The 19,310-nt window shown below is 37.0% G+C and overlaps 1 protein-coding gene across 4 annotated transcripts in view; it reads left to right on the top strand.

Annotated features, from left to right (window-relative positions):
* Window positions 1–19,310, top strand: part of LOC131684347 (neprilysin-2-like) — a 71,407-nt gene that overhangs the window by 40,999 nt on the left and 11,098 nt on the right. Inside the window, exons 1-3 of one of the 4 annotated variants that reach the window (XM_058967142.1) lie at window positions 7,469–8,160; window positions 8,243–8,327; window positions 18,279–18,398. The exons of 1 other annotated variant lie outside the window; for it this stretch is intronic. In XM_058967142.1, coding sequence (XP_058823125.1) covers window positions 18,322–18,398 — 77 coding nt within the window. In that variant the 5' untranslated portion in view covers window positions 7,469–8,160; window positions 8,243–8,327; window positions 18,279–18,321. Of the gene's footprint in view, window positions 1–7,433; window positions 8,161–8,242; window positions 8,328–18,278; window positions 18,399–19,310 lie in introns of those variants that run through there. 2 more of the 4 variants (XM_058967143.1, XM_058967144.1) reach the window with 2 other exon arrangements.

The following is a 19,310-nucleotide window of genomic DNA, read 5'->3' on the forward strand; positions in this document are numbered from 1 at the left end:
CTCCGTTAAGCTACCGCTATGAGCCGTGTCAAATAAACGAATTAAAAAAAATAGCACAAATGCATGGAAGAGATAGTCGAAGTAGTCTAAATTGATAGGTTTTATCAGTTTCCAATAAAATTGCAAGATATCGAAGATATGTCAAAACTTCATTTTTCATCGCTAGCTGAAAATTATTAATTAATGTGTTCTATTCGGTTCTTAAATTTGTTCAAAAATATTTTTATACTTGTTTCGATCCCTTAAGGTGATTTTAAAATTTTGGAATGAAAAATCCTTTCCTTATAGAAAATATTCCGTAATTCATAAATTTGCATTAAATGATGTATTTTTTTATCAAACATTGTATGGACATATCTACTCGACTACTAGTTACTATTAAAGTACTCATATATCATCTTATTCCTTAGGAAGTAGTGAAATGATTTTACATAAATCGGAACATTGGAATAGTTAGTTATTGCTAAAATTTGCACGCCATTGAACGCAACAACTAATGTTGGGGAAAATTGACCAAGATTTTATGGGGAGACTTGACCAAGTGGCAATAAGCTGAAGAAAGATACAAAATTTCTGGTATTTACTATGCTTTGGTAGCTTTTCTTAATGTTAATCATGCCACAAAAAAATCCCACCTAAAAACTTCAACCTATATATTTTAGCATTAGTAAACAAAGTTAGCAGTAATATGTCGGATTTCGTAACGAGTGAACATGCAATGTAAGTAGTAGTAAGAAATTGAAATTTATTAAATGCAACGCTTCTATACTTTCTACTGCTACCTATCCTTAGGTGTGAAAAATATGAAAAAAAAATCTTAGGCGAGATGGACCGTGAACGGTCTTAGCCGTCATCGTCAAGTTCGTTTGACACAGCAAAAGAATAAAAAAAATATTACAGTATGTTTTGTCATTATTTTTTGCTATAATTTTTCAAAATTCATTTAGTCAAGTCTCCTCAGGCCTTGGTCAAGTCTCCCCGCTGTGGGGAGACTTGAGCAAAAAAATGTTCACAGAAGAACTTTTATAACTTTTGAAAAAGTAAATTAAAAATTCTACAAAAAATCATGAACTCGCACAATTATTTTGCACATTTAATTTTAATGACTTTTAAAAACCTAGTCAAGTCTCCCCATATTCACATACTGCTCCAGCGGAATCCTATCCCACTAATAGCAATAACTTCAGTTCGACGGACAATACTTCTAATTATAAGTGCTCAATTGGAAGGTGATAGGCCCAGTTACTAGCCTTAATTATTTTTGTAAGCAAATCGTGCACAAAACGAAGGTTATGGTTGTTTAAAAACGTTGTTGTTTATAAACAACAGGGGCATGAAGTTAAAATTAAATGCTCAGTTTTTGATAAAATAAATTTGTGAATTTTACATGTTTTAATATTTCTAATATGTTTTGTATTATACATATTATTTACCATATGTAAAACGTAATTATTTCATATACTTTAGTGACATATTTTGGGACGCATTGCGATTTACAAAAACATGTCTCGAGTAGGGGAACATGGGGAGACTTGACCAAGCGCAAAATTCTATTTTCGGCTATGGCGTCTCCTATTCGATTCTTAATTTTTTTTCAAAAATATTTTTATACTTGTTTCGATCCCTTAAGGTAATTTTGAAAGTTTGGAGTAAAAAATCCTTTCCTTGCAGAAAATATTACGTGATTAATAAATTTGCATTAAATGATGTAATTTTTTATCAAACTTTGTATGGACATATCTACTCGACTACTAATTACTATTAAAGGACTAATATACCCTCTTAATCCTTGTGAAGCAGTGAAATGATTTTACATAAACTGGAACATTGGAATAGTTATTACTAGAATTCGCATGAAATTGAACGCAATAACTAATGTTGGGGAGACTTGACCAAGATTTTATGGGGAGACTTGACCAAGTGGCGATCAGCTGAAGAAAAATACAAAATTCCTAATATTTATTATGCTTTGGTACCTACTGTTAATGTTAATCACGCCATAAAAAAAACCCACCCCAAACATAAGTCTTTATATTTTAAAATTTGTAAGCAAAGTTAGCAATAGTGGGACTGATTTCGTGACGTGTGATCATGCAATGCAAGCAGTACAGTTAATCCTTAAAAAGAAATGCATTTAACAAAAACAAAAATTTTCCAAATGCAACTCTTTTATATTTTTACTGCTACCTAAGGATCTCGACAATAGGGAAAAAATAAGTACAGTATGTTTTATGTCATTATTTTTTGTTATGATTTTTCAAAATTCTCTTGGTCAAGTCTCCCCACGCCTTGGTCAAGTCTCCCCGCAATGGGGAGACTTGACCAGAAAAAACGATCACAGAAAAACTTTTGTATCTTTTCAAAAATTAAATTAAAAATTCTGCAAAAAATCATGAAGACGCGCAATAACTTTGCGCATTATATCTGAATGATTTTTGGGGGATTGAAGGCTTTTTTAGAGATTTATGCAGTTTTAGCTGAAAACCTGGTCAAGTCTCCCCATGTTCCCCTAAAGGCGAAAGGAATAAAACAAATTTCAAGAAAAATTCTGGACGAGTCATTACTCGCCGAGAACTGATCAGAGCAGTAGACAAAAGAGAAATTGTTTCACTATTGTTGACTGTCTATTGATGCTAGGCCTTCCGGTGTTCCTCTCAAGGTACTTTCTGACAATTGAGTGAAAGTGCTTTGTCTTAGTGGCATTGGTGTACAGGGAATCATCATTTTCATTACTGATCAAAAGTTACACTACAAATCCCCGGTTCGGTATTATGCAATGAAAAACAACCAAAAAATTGCAATAATTCAGAAAGATCTATGCAAATTTAACCTTATCTGAATCATCGTTCTCCTCATTCCTTGATTGTCTAAGATATATCACAGAAACCGACAATTTGTTTAGCATGAACCACTATGAAATGAGCGTGGAGGCGTTAATGGATGTTTACATTTCTGGTAACGTGTGATGCGAGAAAACAGCTACCACCAATCATTTCTGTGATCCCCAACTGTAGAATGGCTGTCTGCGTTTGACACTTGAACGCATTTGTCAGCTCCGTGAACCAGACTGTTTGTCTAACTTTGTCACACGCGACTAAAATGGGTGTTGTTTTCGTCGGAGAATAATGGTCAGATGTTGCGCATAATTCTTTTTAATTTATGTGGTTATAATTGGCGCTATGCGATAAAGGCAAGTACAGCCAAGGTGTGTGGATTTGCAACGTTTGCACGAAGATAGAGATGTGCCCCGAATGATCATCTATCCAATGAGAAAACTGTATGAACTGTTATTTTCAAATCAATATCGAATAAATGCCGAATCGAACGAGAATTTATTATTTATTATTTATTTTTTAATACAGCATTGTTAAGTCACTTGTTTTAATGCTATTGTTTTTCTCTTTCTATTTGTTTAATGTAAATTTTCGACGAATGAAATGTGGCCATGTAAAATTCAGGTTTTAGCTTCTAATTTCTTTTGCAGCTTCCCGGATTTCCGATTTCCAGAAATTCAGATTTGACTCATTTACTGGATTTATAAATCTCCTGTCGTCGCTGTTGTGCTATTTTATGACAAACGCCATTTTGGGGTAAACTGAGTTAGATATGCCACATTACTTAATCTCTACAAAGTGGCGTTTTCGGAATTTTGACATTCTACTTAGTTACTGAGATATAGCGAGAAACATGCTGAGAAATTTTCAATTTTTTGGTTCAAATGACTGTGTATGGGGATTGGCTCAAGTTATCTTGATGTGTAAGATGTTTTTATGTGTAATAATATCCAAGAAACACAATGGCGTAATCATTTTCCGCATTGTGTGAAAAATACAGTTTAAGTTTTATAGTTTGATAGTTTATAACATTAATAAGTTTCAAGCTATACAATCTCAAACTTTGCTGTATCGATTTTGTTGGCTATTTTCGGCAAATTTGAGACTAAGAGAAACGAAAGCAATGAAATTGAAAGACGGATAGGTATTCTAGAGCGAATCAGTTATAAACTTAGAACGGAAAACTAGAACTAGGCAGGCTCATATGGGCATGATCGAAAGGAAATGTGAAGAATTCTTTGCCTTCTGCAGAGTAGGAGTTTGGCGTTGCACCCAAGTCTACCGCATGGTCTATGGTAGAACATAACTCATCATCATGTTTTACCGCCGACGTCGGCTTCTAAGTTTATAACTGATTCGCTCTAGAATACCTATCCGTCTTTCAATTTCATTGCTTTCGTTTCTCTTAATCTCAAATTTGCCGAAATAGCCAACAAAATCGATACAGTAGAACCTTGCGGCAATTAAAACATAGTAACAATCTCAAACTTTAAAAATCGTTTTTCTCGGAATATGCTAAATGGTGCTTGTCATAAGATAGCACAACATCGACGATGTTCTTCAAATGGAATTCAGCAGGAAATGTCTCGATCGGCAAACAGTGAAGATGGTGACTAACAATATACATTTTCAAACCGACTTTTAAACAATATTCTAGTTAGTTATGGAATTTGTGTTTCGACTTCATCGCATCAGAATCCGACACTTACTTAGTGACAGGACTAGGAAAAATATTTTTGCAATTATTGTTCAAATTGTGTTTCTCTAAGCTGCGCTAATTACCAAACGTGCCAAACTAGTGCAGAATGAACACGAAAACTCGGTGACTTATTTCTTTCCGGTCCGATCGTGACTGCTTGCGCTACATCGCACAAAGACCGTGGTTTTTATTCGGCTTATTTCAACCCCTTCGCACAGTAGCTGCAATATTATGCGCTGTGGTTGAGGTTTTGCCACAGTGCCGGAAAAGTTAATCAATTAATACGACCTCATGAAAACGCCTGCACACACATTTTTCTACACTTTTCCACCAGTCAGTTATCATTTTTCAAGACAGCGTTTCAATAATTAAAATTATTTGCTTATCAGACTTCTTTTTATCATGAGCTGTTCTTTCGAATTATATTTATTGAAACACATTCTACAGTAAGCAAATTTATTGAATGTATGTACACCTTCTGAACCATCGCTTTGTAAACTTCTCCAGGTCTTGTAGCGAAGCCAGTGTAATGCTGCATTGCCTCCTAACCGAGATCAAGGACGCGACGCGGCGCATAGAAGCTATGATATAGTATAAGTCCGATGGAGTGATAGCGATGTCGAACAGCAAGCGACTTGCAGCGATATAGTGTAGCCACATTAAGTGATAATGTTATTTATTTATTCCATTACATCGATAACAAAAATTCAAACGAATAATGAACTAATATGTATTGGTTTGCAACAAGATTTTTTTTTAATATGTTAATTGTAAACAAACTCTTTGTTTTATATAATTATTTAGCGAAAAAGAAGAACGTAATTATGCTAAACTAGGAGTTTTAATGTTTGAAAAAAGAAAGTTGGGTAATGTCTGTGACATAACCGGTGTGTCGTGACTACACTTCGGGTTGTGCAGCTTTTCTTTTGTTTTTTTTTACCACGGGCAGCATTTCCTGCCGCTCCAATACTTCGGCGACAAGATATTCCAGCACTTCTGCCAGGTGGACGGGTGCTTCGACACCGAAACGCTCGGCATAGTGACCCTTTCTCAGCAAACGATGAACTCGGCCGACAGGTAACAGGAGAGCGGCACGAACCGAGCGGGATTTTGACTTTTCCTTAAAGGGGGTAAGGGTTTAAGGGTGAAAAAAAACTTTTTTGTGAATTTTTAGAAATTTTGGTGAAGCGAATTGATCAAAATTTTTGTATATTATAATGCATTATTTCAATTTCAATTTTTTTCTGATTGAAACATTGTGTAATTCCATTCAGTACAATGAAAATCACTAACAGATAAAAAAAATGTACCCCCTGTTTGTTCCAAAATTTTGAAATTGATCCTTGTTTGAGAGCATGTCATTGTTTTAAATCTTGTGTTCAGTTCAAACTAGTCTATTTGGTTTTCTCTTTGCTTTGCTTTTTTCTTCGGTCTTGTGTCCTTCGGCCTAACGGCAATACAGCCTAGTGACGATTCGGCATATTGACCATACGGTCTAATTACCACTGGACCTAATGACCATTTAGCCTAATGACCGTTCGGCCGAACGACTTTCGGCCAAATGAGCTAATATCATTTGTCTAATCTTAAAGAGTCGCAAATATGCTATACTAAAAATTGCTTTTTTTAAACTTCGTACTGGAGAATCCCCTTAAGAGAAATTTATACTACTTAATTAAAACGAGTTACCATGCTATGTATAGGGAAGAAAGAAAAATATTTTAACAGTATAGGTTAATTAAAAAGAAAGAAAAAATGCGCTCCGATTTTGTCAATGTCTCCATTTTGTCAGCGTAAAATCCGCTAAGGGACCATTAATAAATTACGTAACGCTTTTAGGGGGGGGGGGAGGGGGTACGACAAGTTGTGACATAGGGGGGAGGGGTGTTAACTAGATCGTTACGTAACATGTTTTCATCGAAGAAAAAAAAAATTTCTTGGAATTTGTTACGAAACAGGGGAGGGGGGATGGAAAAAATTGTGACAATTTGTTACATAGGGGGAGGGAGGGTCAATTTTGGGCAATTTTTGCGTTACCTAATTTATGAATGGTCCCTAAGGGGCTAATAAAAACCTATTTTCACCGATGTACCATGACCAAAAAAGGTGCACTACACTCCGTTGTTCTAAAACCATGGAAATTCTATGCCATGAATCAAATTTTGCACAGTGAGCCTCAGTCGCAATCATTATTACCACAATTTAGGTTCGATAAACCATTCGAAAATGTCGTTCTACCAGACTTTCCACTGTAAATGTGCGTAACATATATTGAATGCAGTACGAAATCTTACGAACGCAGACCCATTGCCAAGGACAAATAATTAAATATTTAGATGATCACATTGCAACAAAGTATTTCGATTCAAAAGGCTTTGCTAAGTGCATCATTTCCTCCATATAATCTTAGCTAGGATTACGAAAACCAAATTATTGCGCACTTTGGAGTTATTAACCGTGAAGTCGGATTACTTCCTCAGCCCATACTCACTAAACAAATGATGACATCTAATCGTATTTTCAGCAATATTGACATAGACATATTGAAGGTGTATTATAACCAATAATGTGTAACTCGTTTCAGGAAATTCCAACAACAATGTTTCGTAGGAAACGCATTGTAGTTACTTTTAGCTTTAACGGCTAACAAGCAATTTATAGTTTTCTTCGATTTAATGCCGCTATTAGTTGTCGTGTACTGCTTGTAACAAATACGGGTAGTAAAAAAATAGTAATAAATGCGACTTGGCCACATACACGTAAATCCTGAAGGCTGCCACACATGTGTCAGTGTAAATCAATTACGAAAACGAGCACCCCGTGAACGACTTCCCGATAACGACACACTTCTGCTTGTTGCACTTTAGTTTCTGGGATTCGCTCGTAAGATTCGAACGACATTCTGCCGCTGAGAAGAATTGCGATTTTGTCGTAAAAAAGAGGCGTGACGTCAATTAGTGTTCCGCGGATAATCATAGCCGACGCGTGTGCTGTGTAGTTCAGTTTCCGGTTTATTCCTGTTGAGCCGTATATTGATTCTTGAAAAAGTTGTTAAATGGAAACCATCTAACCGGAACAATTTAAAATGCTTATTAGTTGGAACTTTGCGATTTAAAATGTAAACGATCACGTGTCGCATCGAATCAAAACAACTTCTGTTCAATCAAATTGTAATCATGAAGCATTATCATCGAACCAGTCGTCGATAAACATCGAACGTTTGCCGCCAATTGTCACATCTATCGGGTTAAATCAGTAAATCAATGAACGGTGCTAGGTCATCGAGCAAATTGGTCGTAAAACACTTAATCAATTACTGTTAATAATGCAAGTTGGTTAAGTGAGCTCACGATAAATGACGTATCCAGAAGGGTTATTATCAGTGTTAATTTCATCAGGTTCTTGGCTACCTTAGAGCAGAGCAGAGATGCGTTTTAGAGAAATAAAATAAATAACACTTAAACGATAGAGCAGTTCAATTTTCTCCAATGCTGCGAAACAAGTGATAATTCAATTGCTTATTGGAAATCGCCGCATGAACATTTTTTCAATGATTTTAAAGCCGTGGTAGTTGAATAGTTCAACTAATTAATAATCGTAGTATGAGTTATCTACAACAAATGCAAGGTATTTTTTGCAATTCAGCATTATTGTTTTCAATAAGAAAATAAATCGTGCTACACCATTTTTAATTTGAGACTCTCCTTAGCTCTGCATGCAAGTTCAGTTTTCAGAAGTTGAAGCATACTAAAACATTTTAATGCATTTCGGAACAAGCTTCATTTATTAGACAAGTAAGTAATCGAATGCTTTTCGATATTATATAAGATGAATAGAATTTTTATCACAGTGACGACTATTACCGTCTACTTTATTAGGGTAATAAACATTCCTGTATTCAATAACTACTAAAAGTATTTTAAAGTTGTCTTTAAAGCCGTACAATTGAACCAATCACTGAAGTATAGGCTTTCTTTATTACTGTTGTAGAATACTGCTTTCAATCATCATTATCGGTCGCCTTTCGCAAAACTGTTAAACGAGAATAAGGGTTTCCATAAAACTGATAAACGCCATGGATTTAAAAAAGTATCAGCGTGAGTTATTGGTTTTATAACTATTGTGGTAATTAGCTTATTAGAACAACAACCCTTTTTTGTTTTGTTCAATTTGGCACGAATCAATACATTAGTTCGATTAATTTTCTCTGTCTTGTTTTAAATGTACGATGTAACAATAAATAAAACGGATATTAATGTGTATTCGTTAGATCATATGTATATGATTTGTTACTTCGCCTAGACATCTTCTTTATTGCTGTGGATGAGATCAATTAGTTCGCTTTCTCTCGTTAATTCATTCATACTGACATTGCAGTTGAAGTTTTATTGCTCTGCAGGATTGGTTGTCGATCGAACAGCTTCCCCCATGTTTACTGTCTTTTTCGCGAATTACTTGGTCGCTATCATGTCTGTCCATCAACTCATTCCATAATAACTAGTTCAAACAATAATTTTTCAAAATATTCTGAAAAATGGGTACAATACGTATTTTTATTGCTTCTGCTCTTGATCAACTGAAGATTGGTTATGAATTGGGAAGTTTCTTTCCTCATAATCAACATCCTTTGTAAACCGGTGCTCGCAGTATGCCATTTCTCTTACAATTCCGACGGGCATGTGAAAGTAGGCAATGACTCATCCTCAATATTATATATGTATATCGATATTCAAAACGGAAAAACACAGCATTTGTCAGAACTGTCGAGCGTCCGAAACTTTATCGACGTTGACATTACATTTATCGACGTTGATCCGCACAGCATTTACCAAGCTTTACTCCTCACCATATTGGTTATGTCACCTTGGAACACAGCAGAATCGAGTCCTGAGGCAATTGAACGAAAGATGTTCAGATTATCGGCGTGTAGCAGTTTTCCCGACTTGGTGCGGCTGCAGAGGTCATTGATGAAAAACAGAAAGATAAGTGGCCCTAGGTGACTTCCTTGGGGGCACCGGTTGGCATATCAAATACAGTTGAGCGTGTGGTGTCAATACTAACAAAAGCATAACGTTCAGAGAGGTAAAAATGCAGTCATCTGGTTATACACGGGGGAAATCCTAGTCAATGAAGTTTTATATGCAATGTTGTCTAGCAGCTGAAACTAGAAAACTTATATACGTCATCCAATACGTAGATCATTAAAGCTGCGAAACTGGTATTCCGTGGGGCAACGACCGTCATCTCCGTTTGGGTGGGCTTGCCTCTAATTCAACAAAAGTGGATGCAAGTCCATTCGAGGGAGACGAAGGTCACTCACTGCGCCCTGCTTCAGACGGCGCTGGAGATTTATCGCATCTTCACCGGTTGCAAGTTCCCGCCTCTGTCACGTTTACACAGAATTAGTAAAAAAACCCTGGTTCAAAACAGACTAAATGTTGGTATCAGCAACACTGAGCTATCATTATCAGGCGAAATCGGGTCGAAGAGACACCTCCAATGTGCTTGATATGATCAGTAAAAACTAATGCAATCGGCTGCCATCTAGTCTTCTAAGCGCCATCAGCGCCTTCGAAGCTGATTTTGTCGATTTTGCCATCTCTAGCTCATGTTGCTTGAATCCGTATTTGGGATGATGTCGCCACCATAGAATGTCATCCACCAATTACGACACTTAAACTTTCTATGTAAGAAAATAATTTCGTGTAGCGTTTTATAAACATATTATTACAATAATGAGAAGGCCTTCTCGCTCAAGCAATCTAGCTTGGGTGTAGTTCTAGATATTGAGGGTGATTTTGACAATGTGTCCTTCCAGTCGATTCTGGAAGCGACGCGCGGTGATAGGATATCTGCATGTATCTCGGGTTGGATAAACGCAATGCTTAGTACCCGCATTATTTGCACTGAAACAGGCAAAGATAAGGAAATTGGTAATTTGCTGCTGTCCTCAGGGTGGCGTTTTGAGGAAACTCAATGAGCTTGGATTTCCAACATACGAGTTTGCTGACGATTACCAAATATTATTTACTGGACTTTGCCTCTGAACAATCTTTGACTTAATGCAACCTCAATTATTGGAGAAATCCACAAACGTGTCGCCAAATAAAGGCAGTCGTTTCGTGAGCAACCGTGCCCAGTGATTTCTAAAAATCTCTTACATTTTTCGAAATTTCGCTGCGGCATGCTGACCAAGGCTTTAACCGGCCACTGCAAACTCGATTATCACATGACAATTATCCAGCGCGCTGAGTCATTTTCATGTGATCTTTGTGAATCCGACGACGGTCCCTGATCTCATCTGATATGTAACTGACCGGCAGTAGCACAATTGCGATTTCGAGTTTTCGGCCGTCCTTACATAGACGACACCGTGTATGAAGGACTGAAACAGAGACATTCTAAAGCCTAAAGATTTAGGCTTAATCGCAGGCGATTTGAACTACTTCTGAGTTTAACTTACTTGCTGTTTGTTTTTGTGCTATTTTTTCCCATCAAGAGACAAGGTACAAATCCCCGATTACACACAAAGAACGTGTCATTTGAGCCAATATATTCTGATTCCTGATTCCGGGTATTACCCAGCCATCTTTTTATGCTTCAAGACAAAAACTCATCATACTACTATGTCACACCTGAAATTGAAATTGTTTTATGAAATATATTTAATTTGCGAGACTAGCGAGTGGGATTATTTTCCTGCAAGTGGTGCGATAAGTATTCGACGAACTTTTTCCTACAGATTCACACAAAGCAAAAGCAATGACCCTAATTTCAAAACTATGTACATGTCTGGTGTCTACCAGCCTCAACCGTATTATTCACCACAAACTGGAGCAAGAAAATATTGAATGGAATTCCCCACTCATTAGTAACAAATTACTAATTCACATTGTAAATTCGCGTTGAGTTCTAAAAGGCTGAAAGGTGAACCAACTGCGCAAACCAACAATTGACTGACGCGTCGTTTCATACCAGGTTGTCCATACAATTAGTCACGGTCGAAGGCATCATTTTTCTGACAAACGGAAGAACCACTGCTCCGCTCACTTTCACACGACCATCCAGAGAACGCGTGCGTAATTGGGGATTCCAAATCGTTTATTTCTCTACAATGATTTTATGATTTTAGTTTACAGTGCTTCGGACTTTGGTAGAGCAGCGAAGTGGAAAAAGCTTAATACAAAAAATCGGATGCGGGCATCGAATTTTTTATTGATCAAAGAAGTTGTTGATTGGACAAGTACAATTGGGAACCGGAAATGCAATCGTACAACGCAAAAATGACAATAGATCGAATTTTTTCGATATTTGCGCACGGGTCAAAGACAAAACAATTGTAGACACCATTTGTATTTTTCATTTCCAATGAACTCAAGAGCGCCAATCTTTGGTACCGCATTTCATCTACTTTTTGCATTGACACATTCTCGGAACCGGAGGGGAACTGCTAAAGAAGCTTTCGCATGACACTAAAAACTGTTTTTCAAGTGTGTTTTGCAATATGCAAAAAAAAACAATATATTCTGTCTTCTCCTGTTCGAGAAAGAAATGAAAATGAGTTATAAAAAACTCCTATTCCCCCTTAATTAAATGCTAAACTCACTGTCAAATGCTGTTTGCTCGGCCGTCGGCGACTGATTTATAAATCAATTAGTAAACTGTCTGGATGCAGGTACTTATCCACAAGTATTACAACCTGTTACATACGATGATATTAGTGATACAATCAAGATGTTTCAACATTTCCTCGTTGCGATTGCAAAGATCATATGACGTGTTATAACTATTAGTGTTTATTGTTCAGAAAAAAGCGAAGACCCCATTGAACCCGATACTGCCTTAAGCAACGGAATCGTTAGTTATCCTGGTTCTTTCATCGTCAACGATTAAAAATTAATAGCCGTCATGCGCAACGTGTTATGATAATGACCGATTGACTGCGTAACATATAAAAATTGCATCCGCTAACCACAGCAGTACTGGACACTTAGTAGTTGGTCAGGCAATGAGACCAGTCGGGCTCAAGCTGACCGTAATACACCATCGCATCGACGGTAGCTCTACTATCCTATAGGTCTGATGCATTACGATGCGTGATTATGCATTATTGTAATGAAGTTATGTGACACTTCAAATGCAGACACGGTTGAACGGTGCAAGCGGACAAATCGGAAGTGTCGCGCTGCTCTGGTGGACGACAAGCTGGTCATCGGGTTCGGTTTCGCTGTGTACAATTCTTCGCAACCCGTTACAGCTATTAGGCCTAATAGGGGAGTTCCTATGCCGGCATGCAAATCAGCTGATTGCACAGCGATATAATGCGTGCGTTGACTGTATACAGCCATAATTAAAAACAAGACTTTAGGATGATTCTCCTTTCATTCAGCTAGCTGTAACGGCATTTAGCAAATTGCTGCAAGTAATAAAATTATGATGTTATAAGGAAGGCATACAAGAGAAAGGAATGGCAACAATGTCTGTCTATGTGACACCGAAGTGTCGGAATCAAAATATCATTTTTATTCAATTAACGTAATGAAGTTCTGTTGACGAAATACATTTTCCAACAATACATGTCAACTGGCCACCGATAATACTACCAATTGAGTTCGGTGAATGGCAGGAGCGGATCCAGAAAAAAATTCGGAGGGGGTCCGAAATTTCGATTTTGAAATGTTCATTATACAATACGTAATAGAATGTGATATGTAATAATTAAAATCAGTTTTGTTGATCGTATCTGGTTTGAAATGATTGTGAGTTTAGAACAAATTTTAAATAGAAACTATTTTATAATTTCTCAAGAATTTAAAAAATTTCGGAGGGGGGGGGGGGGATCCGGACCCCCAGGACCCCCAGCCTGGATCCGTCACTGGACTGAATGGACACAATCATGACGGACCAGACCGTATAGCGTGTAGTTAGTATCTGCTCTGAACTTACCTATATTCAGACAGACATTATTACGCAACCAAACATGCAAAGATGATTACAACACCATATTCAATCTTGCGTGAAAATATGATGGCACCAATACATTTCTTTAAGTCATAAGTGATCTATCCACATGAAATTATCATTAAAATTTACTACCCAATACTCAACCTAAGCGATGCCGAGTTTCTCGCTTGAACGCTCGTTTAAATACCTCCAACAAATTATTATCAATAGGTTCAGGTGACAATTTACAACTTGGGAACTATATTCTATAACTGTCTCAGCTAGACGGAATTGGAAAAATGTACGACTGAAAAGGTCACATAATTTGTTAGGAAACTGCTGAATGATCTATATCTATACTCGGAATGTGAAAGTTTTTCTTCAAAAATCTATCCAACATATTTCTAGATTGACTAGTCCATAGAAAGTATTGGTGGAGTGAAAATGTGGCATTTCAAAAGATATTGTCGAACTATTCGAGCTACTGAGTACAGCACGAGGACAGAATTTTCCATTATAAATTGGGCGAAAAAGTAAAAAGCAACAAAAAATTGGCTTCTTTGTTCGGTGGGTTGCCTTCTTTATGAGGCATCAATAAAATTTTCCGCCCTTTTTAGAAGGAAAAACAAAAACCTAACTTTAGGTATATTTAGATATATATATTTGCAATCTGAAATCATCTTCTAGTTAATTATGTCACAAAATGGGGGACTTATGAATTATTTGGTGAAGCATCTCACCACTATAGTATCTAATTGGTGGAAAAAGTGCTGCTCGTAGCTTTTTTTTAAACTAAAAGATTTCTAAATTACATGAGTATATTTCCGTCATAACACTGAGGAAAATCGATTTTTTGTCCACTGTGGTGCTTTGGTGCTTTAACAACTAAGTGCAGCGCATCTCTTAAAAATAGTTTTGGTGATTAATCTGGTAATAGTTATCAACTAAAACACTATTTAGAGACTTGGTATCCTCGGTAAAGTTATTGAGAATATATACAACTTTGTTGAAGACACGAACATCTTCAGATGCTCATAAAGACCGATCCTGACATACTAGAGACAAAGGAAAAACGCTATTTTTCATAATTTTTCTTTCCTCTTTCCGAAGCGATATCAACACACTCATTAACGATATTTTAATAAATTAAATAAAATTAATTAGTTTTAATTTATGTTATTATGAAACCTTATCTCATGGAATAATCTCAATGCACAACGGTATATATCGAAAACCGATACTATTGACAATTACGCGACAAGTTATGAAGGAAATATAAAACGATCGAGAAGAGAAAGTAAGCAAAGGGAGACTACCACATGCACATGCACCTATTTACTACTTGAAAAAATGAGCATTTTCCATATTCTCAGTTCTCACATATTGCAAGTAAAATATGGCAACAATCAAAAAATCAAAATCAATGCAATTTGTGCAAAAATCCGAGTTCACTTTGCAATAAATAATCTTGGAAATGTCGAATCTTCAATTTTGTGGCTGCATCATAAAGATGAAAATGTTTTCTAAGTGGTGTTTATTTAGCTTTTTTAAACATATCATATTTTTTAATATCTTTAGTTTCCCTTACTTTTTTACCATGCGATCAATTTAGAGGTATATGAGCCAAGTCGGACCCCTGCCAATCCGGGCCATCAGTAAAACCATCAGTCAAATTTTCAGGAAAACTTTTTTTTGAAAATCTATGGACAGATTTTGATGTTATATAGCACTCAACTTCCTATTTACATGATTTGGACCAGCTTTACTTTATACAGGGTGCGCCAACTGGATGTATCTTTTTTCAATATTGAACAACTCCGTAATTTTTCAGCCGATTTTCACCGGTAAACAAGTTTATTTTAGGATATTTTCTGCCATTTATTATAAACCAGGCTTAGAATACAACGTCGATTGAATGACCACCCCCATTTGATACACAAAAAGCAGCTCTTTTGCGGGTATTTTGCATAACATTGGACAGCATTTCGGGCTAAATCGTAGCAATGTCAGCTCGTGTATTAGCTCTGAGTTTGTCAAGGTTCTTAGGTTTGCTAGAATAAACATTACTTTTCAAGTAATCCCATAGAAAAAAGTCTGGTACCGCTAAATCCGAAGAACGAGGAGGCCATTCCAAATCACCACTTTTTAAGACAACGCGTCTTAGGAATTTGCTCTGCAAGAACTTGATTGTAGCGGCTGTGGTGTGGCAAGGTGCCCCGTCTTGTTGAAGATAGAAGTTTTTCAGACCTTTTTTCTGCATTTGTGGACAGACAAAGTGCGCCAAAATCCAACGCTAGCGTGCGCCGTCGATGGTCTCTCCCTCTTTGAAAAAGTAAGGACCGATGATTGTTTTGGAGCACACTCCGGCCCAAACAGTTACTTTCTGGTCGTGCAGTGGTGTTCGATGTATAACGTGTGGGTTCTGTGTCCCCCAAATTCGACAATTTTGTTTATTTACGCCGCCGTTTATAGGCGCCGAATTCCTGCCATATTTTTTACGATAAGCACGCACAGTTTTCACTATTGAACGATCGTTTTCATTGTAAAGCGCTACGATTTCAGCGCATTCTTTTGGTGTAAAACGACTCATAGTTAGAATGGCACTAAATAACGTTTCAGAATTGTGTTTAACTGCCAAAATCGGCTGGAAAAATGCCGCCTTGTTCAATGTTGAAATAGGATACATCCAGATGGCGCACCCTGTATTATATACTTACTCTAAAGTTTTACAAATCAAAGAAAACTTTCAATTGCACAAATCAAAATTAAGTAAACATATTTTATCTTAGAATTAACTTCTATTGCAAACAATCGATAAAAAATGAGTACACTGAATTGAACTAAGGATTGGGTAATTCGGACCCGTGATGTACTTCTGTACATAATACGGAGAGATAAAAAAGTAGTATTAGAAAAAAATGTGTGCATCTTGTAAGTAGCGGTTGTCTCACTATTCAGACCCTTATCAGGGCGTCCCAGGTGCTTCTATCAGAATTTCGGATTTTCGTAACACAACAAAAAACTAAACAAACAAATAAATCAAATTTACCAATTTTTATTCCAACGATCCCCTTCGCTGCACACTACACTGCGTTTTTGCTTTGTTGCCTACGGCTTACGGACAGGCGGACGGGTTACTTCGTACGGCCGGGACAACAACGGCTGCTCCGGCAGCGGTCCTTATCAAGTAACCAGGGAGGTTAGCAAGGCTCTTTTGTTGGAACCTCCCTAGCGACGGTGGTGACGAATCACCGGATTCTTTACTCCCCACAAAGAAACCCGGTAGACACCGAAATGTTCTTCCCAGGGGGCAGCCGCTGTCCACCCTGCTTCGCCTTTTTTGACTATTAGCTGGGAAGGAGAGCAAAGCTTCGTTTGGCTTATCCTGCCCATCGAAAACGGATTGGTGCGTCTGGATCCTTTGCGGTTAGCCGGGGAAGCGAAAGCTCATTGATGACTAACTTCCCCCGACGGCGATCCAGCACCACAAAATAACGAGTGCCCAAAACACGGACCGGTACTTTACGATGGATAACTTTCTGTCACACACGCGCACTTCACTAAATTGTTGTGGCGATCAACTGTCCCGAAACTGTGTATCGAGGACGTCTTTTCTTCACCGTGGGCTGTCACTATCTCCCGTTTTGACGATCGCCGCCTTCTTCACGACCAAAACAAATCGTCCAACCGTCTCATAACTGTCATCCCGACGCGCAGCATAGCCAGCACACTCATTGCAGCGCGAGAGGAGCGGTGGCCTACTAAGCCCTATGTTATTTATACACAAACGTTCAACAAAATTTTCTACACTTATCTGCACGAATGAGAACGTTCATAAACGCGAAAAGGAACACAATTTACAAGAAAAAGTGAACCATTATAAGGGACAGTGGTGAGCATTATGTTACGTAAACAATACACTCTACGGAGTGTATACACAAAAATGGGTATACTTCCATCCACCTCTGAATCCATTCAGGGATACCATTATGTCAGATTTATCTCCCAGACAAAAAAAACAAACCTCTCATTTTGTCAGATTTTTTAATTATAGAATTTAGGAAATTTGGGTTATTTTTTCCAAATATAGAAAAAATCGATTGATGCATATGCTATGAAGACTAAAATATATGTAACATTTCGATGACGACTTTGAGGTTGCAATCAAGTCACAAATTTTGCCTGATAGTTTTAGTTGATCTGCCAGACTTTCTTTGGAAAATAGTGGCAACCCTAGTCTAACCAAGACTTTCGGCTTCACATTTAAATAAAATCTGACAAAATAAGTTATCTCCTTTCGAATAAACAAAACATTGGCGCCCTTTATTTGGTTCAATGTGGAACGAAATATTTCTTGCCGAAAGATGACTCATTCTACATACTAAAATACAATTGTTGCCAACAATTTTTGTGCAACTATTTCAAATTTGAACAAAAAAGAAACCAAAAACATGTTATAAGCTTATTGGAAAAATAACTTTCGTAATGATGTTACAACATATTTCAGTTCATCAACGCCATGGTAGTGGTTGCTACAGGGTAAAGGTTATTCTGTAGTAACAATGCTCAAGAAACGAACGCTTTCCCGTCTTATAATATTACAGCTATATAGTTCACCACGTTCAGAATTACTAACCAAATTGTCTTTGAACAGCAGTAGCATCTCGTTTATAGAGCACTTAACTCATCGCCTGGACTGTTAACCAGATGAATCACTCAAATCATACCAACGTTCGATGTTATCAAATATGTATTTCCCATTCGATGTACTTTAATTAAATCATCTAATTTGTACTGAATAGGTGAAATTATTAATGTCTAAATCAGTTACATAATTTGAAAACAATGGAACATTTAACCAGCAGTCAAAGCTCACTGATCAGCAACGGTGGAATATCATTAATGTTTGATCGGCTACCTAAGTAAGTATACGGCAATAGTGAATACGAATACAATATACATACTGATAATTCGAATAGTATGTGGATTAATGCTGAATTTCACATACTGATAATACCAGATTTATGAATATTTCTCAACATCGCTGATTAGTTGAATACAATTAGTACATTATTATGCAATGTATCGTATTCTATTGTGTAAAGATAACTGTCGATAGTCAATAATTATAATTGATGTTCTATGGAAATTACTATATCCCGTTACTCTCACAAATCTCGAAAACAGTGCCAGTCTCATTCTAATTCCCGCTATACTAATAGTAACATCAATGATCTGTCGGCACACAGTTTAGGCCACACAATGTTATGATAACCATCACATAGTCTCACGAGCCATTAATATTCATACTCAAAATAGACGGTAATTTATAATTCTTTTACTTTAGTTACCCTTGTATTTTTATACGTTTTGAGTCGGATAGAGTTATCGGACACATGTACGTACAAGTTCATTGATAATTATAGTATCACAGATAAACATATACAGCATTTAAAATAGTTAAAGTTTTCGTGGAATATATCCCGACAATAAATAAGCTAGCGTGGGTCATTTGTTCCACTTCAAAGACTCATCTAGTCACATACATTACGAACTTACAGTTCTGGCGCAGGCAAGGTACACAAGGGAATTTCACGTGAGTGATGGAAAAAGGAGAGAGTTTTGTCTGATTATCACAAAGTCAACATGCCGTATTTCAGCAGGTGCAAACAAGCTTCAAGTTTGGTAAACATACCCTGAAGTTTACTAAAATTTCATACCGTCTCCCGCATCCGTGACAAATAGTGTACTTAGGGCCGATTTCTTCACCTTCACTTAACTTTTAAATCAGGTTCACCAGTACGTTTAAACCAAGCTTAAGCGCTAAGCGAGGG

This window comes from Topomyia yanbarensis, chromosome 2 (assembly GCF_030247195.1).
Source record: "Topomyia yanbarensis strain Yona2022 chromosome 2, ASM3024719v1, whole genome shotgun sequence".
NCBI classification, from domain to species: Eukaryota; Metazoa; Arthropoda; class Insecta; order Diptera; family Culicidae; genus Topomyia; species Topomyia yanbarensis.